The sequence below is a fragment of the Centruroides sculpturatus genome, unplaced genomic scaffold (assembly GCF_000671375.1).
Source record: "Centruroides sculpturatus isolate CEXI.00-Female unplaced genomic scaffold, Cexi_2.0 scaffold66, whole genome shotgun sequence".
Lineage (NCBI taxonomy): Eukaryota > Metazoa > Arthropoda > Arachnida > Scorpiones > Buthidae > Centruroides > Centruroides sculpturatus.
The window spans coordinates 636,231-654,433 of NW_019384408.1; the positions used below are offsets into that span (position 1 = coordinate 636,231).

Here is an 18,203-nt window from a genome sequence, read left to right on the forward strand (position 1 = left end):
TTTAAATTGTTAATCGATTTATTTTATTGCTATCGAAACATAATTTACGTGTATCACATTAATAAGCAATTCAACAAATTAGTTTAAAATTTAAGAAATAAATAAAGTTTAAATTAAAAACACATTTTCCAGATGTAAATTAGCAATTGCATCGTTACAATTGCATCAGTAATTAATGTAATTAAAATAATTGATTAAAACACTTTAACATTATACTAAAAGAAAGAATAATTATAAAAATTGTGTTTTCTACACAAATGCGTTTAATAAAATCTGCACTTTTTTTACACATCGATTCTTCGGATTGTTCCGAATATTTAAAGGAAAAAACTTTATATTAAAAATNTCCATTCATAATAAATTATGTATAAATTTCACTAGATGATTTAATATTACATCTTTTAAGATTAAAATTTCACGATGCACACAGTATGCAAGTTTCTTTATTCATCGAACGGTAGTAAAATAATTTGAAATATTACAGATGTTTTTGTGTTGATACGCACTACCGATAAACAGTAATTTTCTGTGAAAAAGAATGTTTAATACGAAATGATAATGAGATTTGTACTGTAGTTCCTGCCAAAATACAAAAGCGTATTTTTTCATTTCCATTCATAAGTTACTTCAACATTTATGTTTCATAACCACACTTGACCTAATCGCAGAACTCGACAGATTAAATTAAGACCTACTTTCAGTTATTGTAAAATTCATTAAAAGATGTTATAACCATTTATATTTTATATTAAAAGTAGCTTGCTGACAGGAGTAAAGAAAAAAATATACTGTATTTATATAATTTATATGTAGACACGATCTCCCGCAACTAACGGTACAAGACAAATAGAAGCAGTTCACAACGGCGAAGTTCCACTACCGCATTCCAAGACTGGAACAGTCCATTGGCACTGGGAAGGCGAAGGATGAATTCCCGTCCGCCAAAAGGATGCTAGTTGTGCAGTTAAAGCTGTCTCTGCGCTTCTTACAGCAATTGCGTTCCCCGCATACAAACGGGTCAAAACGGTGACCTCTATTCGTCCTTGGGGACTGTCGAATTCACGTGCAATACCACGTGTTTTTTTTTTTTTTGTATTCTTTTTCCAATGTTCCTTTTATTACGTATACCGTTAAAGAATATTACTTAATGGATCACGACTAAAATTTTTAGTTTTATAAAAGTATTGTTTAAATTATATTAAGCGTAACAAATTTTGTAGGAAAAGATCACCTGATCCACAGAATGTCAGGGGCTAGGAAAGGGTTGGTGTTTTATGACACTTCTCCTGGGAGTTTGTACGCTAGCTGTCTGTAAACAAGACTCGAATTTCTTACGAGTAATAGAAAAAATAAAATATAAAAAAACTATTTTTTTTATTTTCTAACACAGGAATTGCAGCCGGCGTCAAAAATCTTTTTGAAAATCTTTTGTGTTTCATATTCTACGATTACCAAATGCATATCAAATTATCAATGTTGATTTCGATACAAATAAATTTTAAATAATCTTTTAAAATTAATTTGTTAGTTATTATTAAAACTATTTAATAAGAAAAACAATTAAGGAAATAACTAAAATTATTTATTAGTTTTAATATTTATAAAACGAATTTTTTGTACAGTAATTTAACTAATTTCCATGCATTTAAATTTAAATGAATTCAGAAAATTTCTAAAATACGTAAGTACAACTTACTTTTTCTCTTATTTTTAAAATAATTATTAAGAATGAAAATTAACGCGATCCTTCGGAGAAAATTTTTATCACTGATAATTTAAAATATAAATACATATAATTTAGTTCGGTTTGAAAAATTTCAAATTTCTTACATTTAGATGAAGAATAATCAAAACAGAAGAAGTTATTGAATTATATTTATAGAAATATTTTGCATAAAGTGAGTACAAAGTAAGCAATTGGCCTAGAGAGACCTTTTCAAGTGACAAATCCTTTCTGGATTTTTGCCAATTCTGTCAAAGGTCGACGTTGGATTTTATCTGCATACAAAGCAATTGAATTGTAGATGACTTACTAATATCGTCCTACACCGGGAGAAAACTTTACTTCCTTGACACAAACTACTTTTGACTTTACTACAGTATTTCTATTGGCCTAATGGCAAAAATACTTCGCTTACACGTGAATTAATCAAATATAAACTAATCGAATCCAGTTTTTAATTTAATTTTTTTAAATAAATAACCCACATATCTGATAAAGTGAATAGCCTAATTTTAGGAATCCCATATTAAGGAATCAATTTAACACATTTTGGTCTATGGATGAGTCTTGTTTGTCAAGCCAATTTTCTCTAAAACTTGAAGGACAAATCTCACATGTTCAGTTTTATGTTATTTGATGGAGCTATATGGTTTAGACCAGGCATGGCCAACATATGGCCCACGGGCCAGGTTTAGCCTGTCTAATGAATTTATGCGAGCTGCAATTAATCTTTCAATATTAGCTACTCAAGTCTGAATAGCTCAATGAAAAATTCTGATGCCTAAATAATAAAAAAAAAAAAGGTCAACAAACTCACTGTGCATTTAGAGTTAACCCTCCATTACAAATCTCTTAAGTACAGCGTAGAATGTTGATAAAGCATGATAATGTGAAAAATGTATCTGTAATCTCTATGTACAATTCAGTCTCTACGGGGTGACACCACAATGAGATCTTGCACCACTTCAAAATCTTCCTAGGGCAGCCTCTGGTTCGGCCCGTGAAAAAAGTTTTCTTTCCAATTCGGCCCGGTGGCAAAACCTGTTGGCCACCCCTGGCTTAGACTCATCTATAATTGATGTAGGAAGTATGCTTAATGAAAAATTTATTATTTTCACTGCTAAAGCATCATGCATTGTTTAACATTTTCATGTTTTATAAAATTTCTGCATACAAAAAGTTATCAGTTGATTAAGGTTTACATTTATAAATGATAATCCCAGGTCAGAAATACAATTGAAAGCTTGTGTTGGCCCCAAACTAAGTGCCAAATAAAATGTTTTTTTAACCCAGTTGGTGTCAGACTTTTTTTAAATTTAAAAAAAGGCTTTTTTTTTTCTTTTTAATCATTATTCTGTTAATTATTTCATGTTACAGAAAATACAAAGAAACAAATTTCAAGATATGACATAATTATTATTAGTTTTTTATGATTTTTTTTTTAAATAACAAAAAACACCCCTCCCCTTCAGTCTGCTGGGCATTTGCATGAGGTTACCCTCAGTCCAGAAATTTTTATATAAATGTCATTAAATATATTTCTTTCTAGTTGTCACTTTCTAAATTACTACTAAAATTATAAGTTGAATTTTTTTTTAAAAAAACATTTTATTTATTTATTTATTTTTAAATAAATAAATAAATAAAATGTACATATTCCAGTACATGGTATTTGGAAAAGACATGCAAATTCATTATGAAGTATAATTTATTAAAAACTTAATGCAAGATAATGAGACTACTCATGTGAATAGCATAATATATTTTCAAAAAATTTCTAAGACAAAATTTACTGAGGACCTTTTGTTTAGCAGTTCAATAAATTCTAGAATGAACTCTGAACATGAGATTTGGCCAATAGCTGTTAGGACTTGACATGAAATTTAGCATGTAGCTGTTTGGAACTTCAGCTAATTTTTTCTTCATCTTGTTAATCAATCCCTGATTTAATTTTGCATGTCATCCATTGGAATAGATCAGTGTTTCTCAATGGGGGCGATATCGCCCCCATGTGGGAGTTTTTCCGTGTTGAGGGGCGATTAGTAACAATTTATATTTTGGGAGCGAAAAACAATTTTCTGGGCGATATAGTAAAATATTATATTAAGAATAATTAGATATTTTATTCGTTATATTGTACAATAATTANTTTAATTATATTATATTATTTGTATTTTATATATTTATTACGTAGTTTTATTTAAAATGCTTTCATTACATAGGAATGGTACACAATAAATAAACGTCATCTTGAGAAATTTCGAAAATGCTTTATCATCTATAATTCAATAAGTAAATAACAACAAATGTTTAGAGAAATCAGCGTTCCCAGAGTATAAAAAACAATCAGGTAATTTAATTTTTCGCAGGATTATATACACAATACTAGACAATGGGGTCACCAAACTTTTTTGACTATGGACTCCTTCGAGGATTCTCCCATTTTATCAACCCCTCTTCTTTTCTTTTGCTAATACAGTTAATAATAATAATAAATACATTTGATGATTCAGTATTATTCCACACTACATCGTTTTTATAGAATTACAGTATGCAGATTTACAACATCCTGAACTGTCATATACATAATCTATTTCACTAATACTTTTTAATGAGCCGTTTTTAATCGACCCCCCGGGGGTCAATATCGACCAATTTAGGAACTCCTAGCCAAACAGACAAATATGCCGTCATAATAGACTAAGCAATGAGAAAAATTTAATTTTACTAAAAAAGTAGTAAATAAATAAAATTATTTCTAATGATTGAAAATTGAGAAAGAAGTTCAAAACAAATTAATTTTCCATTTGAAAAGCAGTGATCTAAATTTTTTTAGGATTAATAGATAAGTTATATAATAATCTAGATGCACGGAATTGTTAAACTTGTTCTCCAGTAGCCATAAAGTTATTGGAAAGAACAAGTTCATTCTTTTCAGTACTCAGGAAACCTTGATTTCCGATATAATCCACAACTTTCTCCTAAAAAAAAAAAATATATTTAGAAGGCGTTTTATTAATAATATAAATTATTTAATCAAATATTTTCAAATAATTTGGTTACTAATGATTTTAAAAAATTATAATTAAGTAATTAATTAGTTAAATCTTAAAATATTTTTTACATTATATTTATTTATTTATTTTGAAATGATGAAACATATTGATGAAATAAGCAAATATATATTTTTAATCATTTTAATCTGTTAAATTATTTTTTAAATTTTCATGCCAACTTTTAATTATATATAAAATAGTGTAGATATATATTTATAAAATTATCCAAAATTTGACAAAATAATCGAAATTATAATAGGTGATCTCGTTAAAAGTCATTCATCTGACCCAAACAAGACGATATAATTTATTCATATTACTTATAGTTTTAATCGAATTTATAATATATTTATATTTTCAAGACACAATTACATGCAAATTTATTTCATATTTAAAACAATTAAAAATAAAAACAACATTTATGCTAACTATGCCAATATTACCACTTATGTATATCTCTACATTTGTTATGTAAGCCATACATTTGTATCATAATCATTGTGACGAATAAGAGATGGAAAAGGTAATATCATTAAATTTGCATTACAATTCTATTCGGAATAATTGCTTATTAAATTTTTCAATCGTAAAAGATGGTTAGCCATATTGTCTTAAGTTCTATATTATGTTATGGATCTCAAAAAGATCTCTTCACACAAAAAATCTCTTGATCGAAGTCCTTAAGAATGACTCTTATCCGATTCCAGTTCTTCAGATATGAGATGTCAGGAATAAAATACAAAGTTAACAAAATTCATTTGTATAAAACTCTCATTTAACTTTCCTAATGTAAAGTATTCATATTATATTAATTACATAAAAGATTAATAATTAACAAAATTCGATTTTGTGGAACTTTTTAAATAAAAATATCGCATAAAAATTAATTTACGGCTAACTACAAAATCTAGATCTATTCTGTAAATTTTTAAATCAAATTACTAATTAATAAGTCAAATATATAGGCTATATATACATTTTTAAAGTTATTTAGAACGTAATGTAATTGTAAACTAAAGTACATTACTTTTTCTAAGTCTAAAAATTTAAAAAAAAATCGGTTATTAAAAATTAGTCATTTTGATTTTACTATTTTTCATTGCAAAAAATCTCAGGTATTAAATTTCGGTGAATGAATCTTATGTAAATGAATAAAAATCTGGATTAAAAAAATGTTAAAAAGTTAAGCGATTCCTCTAATAAATTCTATTTCGAAGGACACGACAACTAAGCAACTTGTTGTTACGTGTACCAATAGATAAATAATTACACGTCATGTGACCGATTATGTCATTAAAATAGTAGAAAAACTGCTTAAACTGGTTTTCCGTTCGAATAGACTATTTAAATTTTATAAAAGTCGAGTTTCTTACTTGATCCGTTTATTCCGTTCATTCTTATACTTAGCAGTGGAATATTTACGGATATTTTTTGCATGGTTATTAATTTATATTATTAAAAACAATAGCAACCAACAATCATTTAACAAAATTTCTGTTTTATTAGTATTCGAGAAAACTATTGCTTTACATGTAAGCAATAATTAGATGTAATTTACGATATTTAGACAATAACTTAGACCTAAATAAATTACAATACAACAAGGCACAGNTTTATTGTTAAAATTATTTATATATTTATAAAATTATCCAAAATTTGACAAAATAATCGAAATTATAATAGGTGATCTCGTTAAAAGTCATTCATCTGACCCAAACAAGACGATATAATTTATTCATATTACTTATAGTTTTAATCGAATTTATAATATATTTATATTTTCAAGACACAATTACATGCAAATTTATTTCATATTTAAAACAATTAAAAATAAAAACAACATTTATGCTAACTATGCCAATATTACCACTTATGTATATCTCTACATTTGTTATGTAAGCCATACATTTGTATCATAATCATTGTGACGAATAAGAGATGGAAAAGGTAATATCATTAAATTTGCATTACAATTCTATTCGGAATAATTGCTTATTAAATTTTTCAATCGTAAAAGATGGTTAGCCATATTGTCTTAAGTTCTATATTATGTTATGGATCTCAAAAAGATCTCTTCACACAAAAAATCTCTTGATCGAAGTCCTTAAGAATGACTCTTATCCGATTCCAGTTCTTCAGATATGAGATGTCAGGAATAAAATACAAAGTTAAAAAAAGTAGTAAATAAATAAAATGTCTTCTCTTTAAGAATTATGTAATTAAATTAAGAACGAAAGGAGAAAGGAATGAAATTACCTAAGTATTTGTGTTTTTATCCTCGTAAAGAAAATTTAGGTCTAGTGAACTAAAAGCTTTTCAATCGAGCGATTGATCCGGTCNACACAAAAAATCTCTTGATCGAAGTCCTTAAGAATGACTCTTATCCGATTCCAGTTCTTCAGATATGAGATGTCAGGAATAAAATACAAAGTTAACAAAATTCATTTGTATAAAACTCTCATTTAACTTTCCTAATGTAAAGTATTCATATTATATTAATTACATAAAAGATTAATAATTAACAAAATTCGATTTTGTGGAACTTTTTAAATAAAAATATCGCATAAAAATTAATTTACGGCTAACTACAAAATCTAGATCTATTCTGTAAATTTTTAAATCAAATTACTAATTAATAAGTCAAATATATAGGCTATATATACATTTTTAAAGTTATTTAGAACGTAATGTAATTGTAAACTAAAGTACATTACTTTTTCTAAGTCTAAAAATTTAAAAAAAAATCGGTTATTAAAAATTAGTCATTTTGATTTTACTATTTTTCATTGCAAAAAATCTCAGGTATTAAATTTCGGTGAATGAATCTTATGTAAATGAATAAAAATCTGGATTAAAAAAATGTTAAAAAGTTAAGCGATTCCTCTAATAAATTCTATTTCGAAGGACACGACAACTAAGCAACTTGTTGTTACGTGTACCAATAGATAAATAATTACACGTCATGTGACCGATTATGTCATTAAAATAGTAGAAAAACTGCTTAAACTGGTTTTCCGTTCGAATAGACTATTTAAATTTTATAAAAGTCGAGTTTCTTACTTGATCCGTTTATTCCGTTCATTCTTATACTTAGCAGTGGAATATTTACGGATATTTTTTGCATGGTTATTAATTTATATTATTAAAAACAATAGCAACCAACAATCATTTAACAAAATTTCTGTTTTATTAGTATTCGAGAAAACTATTGCTTTACATGTAAGCAATAATTAGATGTAATTTACGATATTTAGACAATAACTTAGACCTAAATAAATTACAATACAACAAGGCACAGTAATCATTAAATTAGCATCCGTTCGGGTTTTACTAATTAATAGCGCCTCAATTGCTCAAAATGCCCTTAATATATTAAGTGTGCGTTATGGAACGATCAAAGACTCCTCTTCGTATAAACCCAATTTATCAACTTCTTAACGAAATTTTATTCCACGAAAGGTTTTTTTCTATTTTTCTATTTTTTTTTTATAATCTTAAAATCGAAAGAATTATAAACGATTATTCATAAAAATGTTAAAACAAGGGTAGTGTATGTTTAATGTAGTTTTCAATTATCATTACTCATGAAACTTTGATAAAACTAATTTTAATTATGGTAAAATATAATCTATAATTAGGAAATTAATTTTAGTAGTAAAAATTAAAAAGTTAAGAACTGGCATCTTACTTAGCAGATAGTATGTACTTTTTTTTAACATTTTTTTTTCAAGAATATCTTTCAAATCATTTTCAATCCGATACGTAAAAAAGTAAGAGTGCAATTTTTTCACGGTATTGATTACAAGTAAAGAGAATCGATGTTTTCTGTCTTTATCGATCTTTATCCCGAACTCAGTCTGAAGACTTATATGACATAGTACGTACGCTTCCATATCATCACCCGTCTCGTTATTTCCTCCCCTTATTCAAATTTCCTCATTATGCAGAATAAGGACGGAGATGCATGATATCCGTATCGAGAGGTCCGAATCGCTTAATGAATCTCTATCCGATAGTCATGCTTCTTTATACTAATAATATGTTATCTGATTTGTCGCTCTAACAAGAAGTGAAACAATTCTTTTTCATGAAAACAATACTTATTTTCTCTCTCTCATACAAGCGTCTCTTCGACTCGTTTCCTATATAGGTTGGTATGATGAATGAATCTTGCAGGAAAAGTAAAACTTCAAATCAAGTCGTATCATATCCACAATCATTTTCCACAAGTCATTAAATACTACGAAAAGGAACAACCGAAGACGAAATAATTAATAGCTACGTATCGAAATTTTTTTTGCAAACATTTTATTGTTAAAATTATTTATATATTTATAAAATAACTAACTTAAAACAAGATTTACGTTATAAAAGTTTCTTCATAATAGCATCCTTACAGAGAAAGAAAAGTTTATCTTTTTGAAATTTAGGTCGAAGGGTGTAAAGATAATTTATCCGTATTGTAAACGCGTTTTATATCAAATTTCTTGCTATATTTTAGTTAAAAAATGAATAAAATAAGTTCTAGAGTCGATTTGTTTTCGATTATTGCTTCATAAATACAAGGTTCTACAGTAAAATGACAAAAATCACAAACCCTCTTTGCATTATTATGCAAACATTTTTATTACAAATGCTCAATCGATTTGCATCAAACAGTATTCAACGATACAATTTTAAAAAGCTTATTTCAGTCAATTTAATTTTAATTTGCTTATTTTAAATACTTATTTATTTTTACCACAAAAAATTGTTCTTACATAATTTTATTGTTTACAATTAATTTGAAAATTTAAGCCATTCTTTCAAACTGTTTGTCACGAAAAATTTTATTTGATAATTATCTTATAGTTGGATAAAATGCAAATTGCACTTTATTTCGTCAATAGAATTAAAAATCTGCATATTCGAAATTCTTTCTTACGGAAATAAAGCACAGTATAAAATGATATTAGAATTTAGCCACGAATAACCACGAATACGAGAAAACAGTTTATAAATTGCGCAAAAATTGTCATTTTATAATGGGTATTATATTGCTAAATTTCGAATACGATTATAAAAATTAGAAAAATGCCGACGATTCGCGCCAGTCCACGCTCGTCCCTTTCAAGCGATACATGTTTCTCGTAAGCTAAGCAAACTTAAACGATCGTCTTTACAGCGCTACATCCGCCGGTCGTAGCCGTGACGTCATTAAACTCAGCCCGACACTCTTTCACGCTATTGGCAGTTATCGTTGGATCACGTGACACGGACTGCCTACCCAGCACCCCCGGCTCGGGAATGGACGACGCTAGAGCTGGGCTGTCGCTCGAACTCGAGTTATTGGGAGTCGTTTATACGTTCCATGACACTCCGACCGAACAGGTACTGAATTGCGTCGACGGTAAGAGACCTTCTGACTGGGAAGTTAACGGCGTACGATTACTAACCCTACCTACTGCAGCAGACGACAGCAGACGAGGCTTCCTGGCGAGACGGAGAAGCAGACGAGTCGCAGTTCCTCGGGTGTGTTAGCACGTCCATCGACCACCTCCTCAATGGATTAAAAAGTGGATTGTTTCTATCCTGGATTTATCGGAATGGAATGCAATTGTTCAGGGTACTGCAGCCACCGTGCTGGACTGGCCGGCCGGAGGTCGTGACACTACCATCTAAGCCTAGGCAACCAGGAAGTAACGGGCTCGTCAGCCTTTTGTTTCATCCGTATCTTTATTTTACAAATTTCATGTTCAGGTGATTACTTTGGAATAACGTTAAGCCATTTGTGTGATTTCTTTCCATTGTCCGATTGACATGTCGTGGACTACTTACACCAAAGTCGAGGTGGCTCAACCTCAAACGTCGTCGGGATCAATTAAAGGTGAGTACCTCTTCACTTCCGGATATTCGACTCGGAATTCCGTCTGTCGTTGCAAGCGCTGCTCTGTGCACGTGCTCTGCCAGATGGCGTTTCTCACGTGCGGCTCTCATTTTGTTGATCCTACATACAAGCAACGTAAGTTGCGGCTTGGTCTGTCAGTTGTTCTTTCCTTCTACTTAGGATCTAAAAGTTTACATTGATTTCCGCTAATAATTACTTTCCCATTACGGAGAGAATGCTCTTATCTAATTTTATTTACCGATAAGGATGAATATATACAATGCAACCTATTAACGGCCAGATATACTCAAAAACAGCATTTCTACTTCGTCTTGCTAGCCATTCCAATGGCTCCAATCTTCTAACCCCCAACCGGCACGGAAGGGCTCGCCGCGTGTTCCATGCATTTTCTGGTCAAGAAGACCTTCCGGCCCAAAACCAGTCTTGTTTGTGTCTGATAATACACCTGCCAGGTAACAATACCAGTGTGGTATAGTCTAATGCCAGAACAGTATTTTTATCAGTAGCTTCTTACTCATCTATTGCTGCTAGCAATACTCTGCTAACATTCGCTCTTCAATTGCTATCAAAAACGCAGCTGTGGCTAGCATATTTGGTTTTGAACTAGAACTAAATACGTGTAACTCAAATTAAAAGTGTAATATTTCAAAATACTTCAACTTACACCACAATACTTTCTCGCGAATTAACTATTTTCATTATTTTGAAAAAAAAGATAATTTAATTAGTTAAATTCGTAAAATTCTCGAGTTAAATCGATAATTTGAAGAACACGAATATAGACAACTGCTTGTTTGTAAGTTCTTGGCATTTATATTATATACATGTTGAGAACCGAAATTTTAGCCGGGTTGTTTTGGAGAAACGAAGAAGCGCAATGAGTGAGTTATTTATTCCACATCTGATAGTCACATGTGTAAAATGGCTGATGGTACAGTACATCGACCACATGACCGAGGAGTGCGCTAGGTAACTGTACTTTACAGTTTTACGCTACGTTTAGTTTCCGGTTTATACGTTCTTCCTTTATCCAGCTATCGACTAAAATAATCTCAGTTTCTGACATTTTGCCAGAGCCCATTCTCTGGTATGAGAGACATCCTAATACGCTCGTGCAGTGTGCACGGGTTCGTCTTACCCCCTTTACTGTCGCTCTCCCTCTATCGGCCGTCTCCGTAACTGCGGGTCATCTCCGAGGCGTGTCCCTATCCACCCATTCTCGGCGCCACCTCTCGTACGACAAAGGCCATTGCCGATCGGAATTAAGATGGAGAAAATAAAGGAAAAAATCTCATTTTATCGGGAAAATAATTCTTGGACTGAGAAAAAACAGGCGCGCAATTGTCGGAGAGGGTTTGATAGGGCATCAGAAATAAGTCGCCCGACTTCGACTGCAGTCAGGCACTTTGCCAAAATCGTCTTCTGACGCCCAAATGTCTTCGTTTTTTGTAACGTAAATACGGAAATAACGAAATATTTTGTAACGGGATCCAGATATTCGTGTTGATTTACGTAATCGAGCGAATATTACTGCTGAATGAAACTCTCCATCCAACGATTGAGCGCGATTATCAAACAGATAAGTAGCTTACTGTTCCGGTGATTGTCTTAGCCATTCTCATTCTCGATTCACTCGAGGTAGTCGTTCTTTGATCCTAAATATAGAAAAGAAGGATAATCACGTGACTTTCAAATATTCGTCTTCCGGAAACAAATACATTTGTAGAACGGGACCAAATCTTGAACCCGCTTTCTGTAGACGTTTAAGGCGCCGGAGTGACAATCTCCGCCGAAAATTACATCAGAATATGTAAAGGATATTCGCGCTTGTCAATTGATAGAAATTGAGGCTTTCCTGTTCGTACATTTTGCGCCTATTTAATTAGCCTATTTAATTTGGTTTTTGACATTATCCGATCCGAATCGTTCATCTGACTCTTGTTTAGGTTGCGAGTTTACTTTCCAATTGTTTCTGATGTAACGGGAATCGATAATAAGATTATTTTCGACTACACTACAAAACATAACAGCAACAAAATATATACTTCTGATTGAAATAACAAACTGACGAAAATATATATACAGTACGTAACATACGAAACTCCAATTTCGAAATTTTAAACTTTCTCGATTTCACCTGCAGATTATTTCATTTCTGTTTTCATGTCTCAAATATTTAACCTAATTATTTCTTTCATTCGCTTCTCCAATGTAATTAATAATACGCTTTATTTAGAATAAAAATTTTAGATTTGGTTCATTCACGAGATCGCATGCCAAAAACTAAGCCAAATGGCGATCCAACGATAGAAGAAAACCGCTCTATCCTTATTTAATTAAGGTTTCCAATCTTCCGAATATTAACCTTAAGAGAAAAATTTAATATTTCAGTTAAACGTTTCTTTTTTTTCAACATTTCTTGTTCTTGAATTTTTCAACTTTGGGATTCGTTTTTGAATGTTTTAGTGAAATCATTAAATCTTTTGACTTGTAAAATAGCTAATTGTTGGACACGTTTTGAACTCTCGGAATAGTAGTCTAAAACTTTCGAACTAAATTAAATTTTTAATGTTCATATATGTATATATATAAGTTCGTTTAAATTTACTCCGTGCACCCATATCTTCCTTATGTTGCTGATACTTCGACATAGGTCTCATTTTCCGGGAAATAGTTATTGTTGCCTAGCAACCACTATGGGCTTCTCAACCATAAATAAACTACTTTCAATGATATATTTTTCTTCGGTGTGCCATCAATATCTACCAAATATCTTTTTAGTTCTTAACTATAGGCCTATAGTGTCTGTTACATTCTTATCTCTAATAGATAGTTATTCAGGGAGTGAAAATTTCTTGTTAAATTTGCCAGAAAGTTCGCCTTATTATGATAAATTAATTACTTATTAACAATTAATTAATACAATTTATATTACGATGTTATATCGTGTTATATTGATTAAACAACGCGATTATTTTCAATACACAATGTTTATAATATCCAATTGTCGTTAGTTTGAATTCGAGCCGATTGCTTAATCGTTTGTTTTTTCAACGAAATCCTGTTTGATTTTTTATCTTTCGGCTTGCAACTAATAATTTAACTTATATTATTAATAAAATGAAATATTTTTTTTTAAGGAAAAGAGGCGCGGTCTTCTTAACTGTAAAAACTGGCCTCGGTGACACCCTGAAAGGTCTAATGGTAGAGTCTAATTATTAGTGGAGAACTCATTCATAAATCGATTAATAGTACGGAAGAATCTAAAAGTACTACAATGAACGTCATAATAATAACTAGTTAATTTTTCTGTGAAACTTTCCGATAAAACATACAATTCCACTCTAATAGCGAGTTGAAAATGTCCATCTAATTGTTTATAAATATTTACAATTTAAGTTATAAGAAATATCTCATTAGGAAATAAGAATAGAAAGTTTCCTGTTAATTCCAGAAGTCAATACCCTTGGTAACTGGACACTAACAAAATATTTAATCTGCAGATGCTAATTGCTGATTCGATACTTTGCAAATGGAAAAGTATTGTTCGAGAAGTTTGTCTACGTGTCGTTTAACCACGTCATTTTTTTACGAATAAGGGGAAAGTTACGTTTTTTATCAATCGGATGATGCCATTGTTTAGTATATCCGAAGGATGTTGTAATGCAAAGAAGGTGAACGACCTCTTGGTCGAACCTTTGCACTTCCAGTCAATTGGACGATCCCCTCTTTACAGCCTAATACCCTAGCTGCGAGTGGAACTGTCAAGTTTCGGATCGATTTATCCGTCAGAGGACGCGGTAAACAGGAAGTAGAGTAGGTGGAAATGACGTAGAGGAAGCGTATGCCCTCTTCCGCGTCTCTCAGTGACGTCATTTATCGTCTAAATAGGACCGATTCAAGATTTGACAAGTAAGCCGCATTTTGTATGATATCATTCTGACGGAAAAGCGGAGTCGACGCCATTTGCGCTCAACTACTCATTAAAAATCCTGGAAAACAGGTTTTCGCCGGAAATCAGAAACTCCGATAACGGGTCCCTCGTACCAAGAAAAAGTCATCTCGTCAGGATACGGAAGTGACTTAGGATACAAATCCGTGCTTTTTAATGATATAACAACTTTTTTTAATCACTTAAGGAAATAAATTTGACACGAAAAACGTAGTCACACGATATGAAAAGTTCAATATCAGTTTTTGCTTGATTTATCTTAAAGTCTTCCTTATCTACTTTGCACGATTTGCTTGAAACCAAGTTATTATTTCACAGGCGCATTTATTCAACACGTGAGCGTGTAATGTATTTAGATGACTGAAATCATTTCGATGACTTTATTTAAAGGCATTTCGATTCTTTCGAGAGATATAAGTAACGTGGATTTTATATATATATATATAGGATTGAATGAGCATTAGGCGTGAAGATAGCTATCTTTTTCACATATAAATAATTTGGCGGGAGAAAAAGAATTCCAGAGAAATTAAATTTTTATATAATTTATATTGGATTTTCGTAGCTTCCATGATTTTTTTCCTCGATAAGGGCATGTTGTTTTCAATTCGTATGACATGTCAGCTGGCGCTAATATAAAATGGAAATAATAACATTACGTATGAATATATTGTGAACGTAAGATAATTATATGTCTAGTTCGTTTGGACCTATCGCCTAACGACTTCATTTTCATCTGAAATTCTGCCTTAAGAAATATATTCTATTGCTACGAGCGAAATTAGAACAATCAACATTCTTGATAAGCCAACATACATCTCGCTACTAAGAGTTATTATTTCTGCTAACAGTTATTAACCAACCTGCCTCATTGCATCTTAACTATTTATTATATTTATAATAGTCTGGAACTTTCTGAGAATTGAAAATATAACAAATATCCGTAACAAACAGATTTGTGTTTCGTATTGGAAAATACATTCAAAGTTATCTCGATCTGTGGTGCGAAGATTTTAAAAGGAATTAAGAAATTCGATATTAAATTAATTGGTTATTGCTTGCGCGAGGTCGAGATTTATGAATAATTGGGAAGAAATGAATAATAAACTACCGCCTACGACAGAATTTCCTAATTACTAAATAGCACGTGACTGAAGTCGTTGACACTGCTGCTTTCGGATTCCGTGAGTCAAGACTTATTTTATCTTCGGTCCTTATGTAAATTAAATTTTAATAAAGAAATGCGAGTGTAGACTAAGCTAGCATTTTTCACCGGTTAAAACCATTATCCCCAAACACGTTTGCGCCATGTGACACGCTTTTTCAACAAAGTTGCATCACATTTTCCGGTCTCTATCTGGGTTACCATGGTGACTGATGGTCTGACTTCTAACCGAATAGCAATTTGGTGGCACGATGCAAAAACGTGCTCGAAATTCATCTATATATCAAAAGAGAAATTTTTCTTCTTTAATTTCCCATCAGTTTTTAAATCAAAATGAAAACTCAGTTACTACACTATTTTAGAAATAGCTTTTGAGGGAGAGAGAGACGACTCGAAGTATTCGATAACGAGAGAAGGCGAATTATGTTTAAAATATTATATAAGTCATAAACAGAATTTATTTTACTTTCTTGCGCATCATAGAAGCAAATGAAAAAAGCTGTAAACAGTTTTCACCTAGTCAATTTTAAAATGTTATTATCTTTCCGGGTTTTTAATGCGAAGTAGGATGCTTTCATTAAATTCCCTCCTGGAGGCATCCTCACCTCTAGACTGCCTTCGGTTGGCTCTCTGCCAATTTCTTTTATCTTCGGCTTCTTAAGACACGAAAATCGCCTAGAATCGAACAGCAGTTTCAAATTATCCCTCTCTAACGTTTACTATCATTTCAGATTAACCATTGTTATAGTCTCCTCTAAATGACCGAATTTTTAAGACCTACCTCCGTTCTAATTAAAATGCGAAAGCATAGAAATCATTTTAGTCCTACTCCTTAAGCATACATATTTCATTATTATAATTTCCCATTTTTCCGCTTGAATATTCTTCTCCTGACGTCATGTTTCCCACCCACCAGATAATCGGGCGGAGGGTACCATTGGTTCCTAATGAGAGGTGAGGCTAAGAATAGAGTAAGACTACATCTTACAAGGATATTCATTGTTTGATCTCCACCCCAAACTATCTTTTGATCTTCTAACGCGATTTTCACTTCGTTTTGGTAAGAATATTGATCCGCTAGAGAAATCCATTAAGAGCGAGATTGAGATATAACTTACACTAGATGACTTAACAGGCCGATGAATTTGTAGGCTATCAGTCATATCGCAAAATCCGTCTAAAGACTGATAGATATATTTCGGGAATTATAGTTTACAAATAAATAAATATTTAAAATCTGGTTTTTAATGAGTTAATACGAACAAAAAATGTCTTAACCGAATTTCCAATATCCTTTCATGGATAATATCATAAACAGTACATGAGAAGCTTTAAGAAACTGCATCCAGATCGGCCCTTCTCTTGTACTGCCCAAACAAACACCATCTGTGCCCAAACAGGTAGCCACTGAAAATATGAGAAGACAAATATAGAATGGGTTCCACCACCTTCTCGGTCGGAAAGAAGCTCGAAAAGAAGTAAACAAGTCTGACCAACCCTTTGAAAAACCGCTGGACTCGAGTCAGTCCAGACGTTGAATTTGCCGGATGCAGACAGATCTTTCCTAAAATCAGCATGAGTTCAACAAAAAGTAAGATAATTATCAAATTCTATGTTTTATATATCTATTATATCAATCTTTATCTTTAAATATTATCTCGTTCTCGAATGCCTCAATTTTCTCGTTTTAAATATTAAATAAGGAAGTTTAAATTCAGAAACATTTTTACTTTTTAATTTTTTTAATTAAATACATTCTTCAGGAAGCGAATTCAATTTAGAGAAGAGATAGAGATCCTTCTTTTAAAAGAAAAGAAACGAATACATGAATAATTTTCCACTCCATTTATTTTGAATGTAGTTTTGTGGGCAGAATTTCTATTGATTCGAAAGTTTCTCTAATAATTATTCAACAAAATAAATTTGTTACTTGGTTGTTTGCTTTGATTTATTGCTGTTAAATAGTTCTTTCGAATATTTCAACTGAATATATATATATATATAAACAATAAACGGAAGACCAAAGTACTCCTTTCGACACGTAATTCTTAAAGTAAACAACATATTCTCGGATTCATAATAATCGAGTCGTAATTGTCACTTTTCAGCTCGTTGACCTTTTGTAGAGGCCGGAGATGACGATGGATTAAAATCGACTGATTTGAATGTTTTTTATTATTTTTTTGCATGGCAACGTGCCTAAAAATTGAGGATATTCACCTCATCGATGCTTAGGCAAGGTTATCGAGTTGTTGTTTGATTCGTTTTTGTACATTACTAGCAGAAAACAAATCTAGGCGAACAAACACCAATAGAATAGAAATAAGCTTTAAATATAAATTATCTGTTAAATTTGAAATTTGTTCCTTGCTAGACTATTTATATAAAACAAGTAAGTAGCTGATTTTTCCCAACCCCTA

At 31.2% G+C, this 18,203-nt stretch overlaps 1 protein-coding gene across 3 annotated transcripts in view; it reads left to right on the top strand.

Annotated features, from left to right (window-relative positions):
• The first annotated feature begins 9,854 nt into the window (after nucleotides 1-9,854).
• Nucleotides 9,855-18,203, top strand: part of LOC111618952 (probable nuclear hormone receptor HR3) — a 148,766-nt gene continuing 140,417 nt past the window's right edge. For 2 of the 3 annotated variants that reach the window (XM_023360582.1, XM_023360579.1), the window contains exon 1: nucleotides 9,855-10,645. In XM_023360582.1, coding sequence (XP_023216350.1) covers nucleotides 10,579-10,645 — 67 coding nt within the window. In that variant the 5' untranslated portion in view covers nucleotides 9,855-10,578. The remainder of the gene's footprint in view (nucleotides 10,646-18,203) is intronic. The other variant, XM_023360581.1, reaches the window with a different exon arrangement.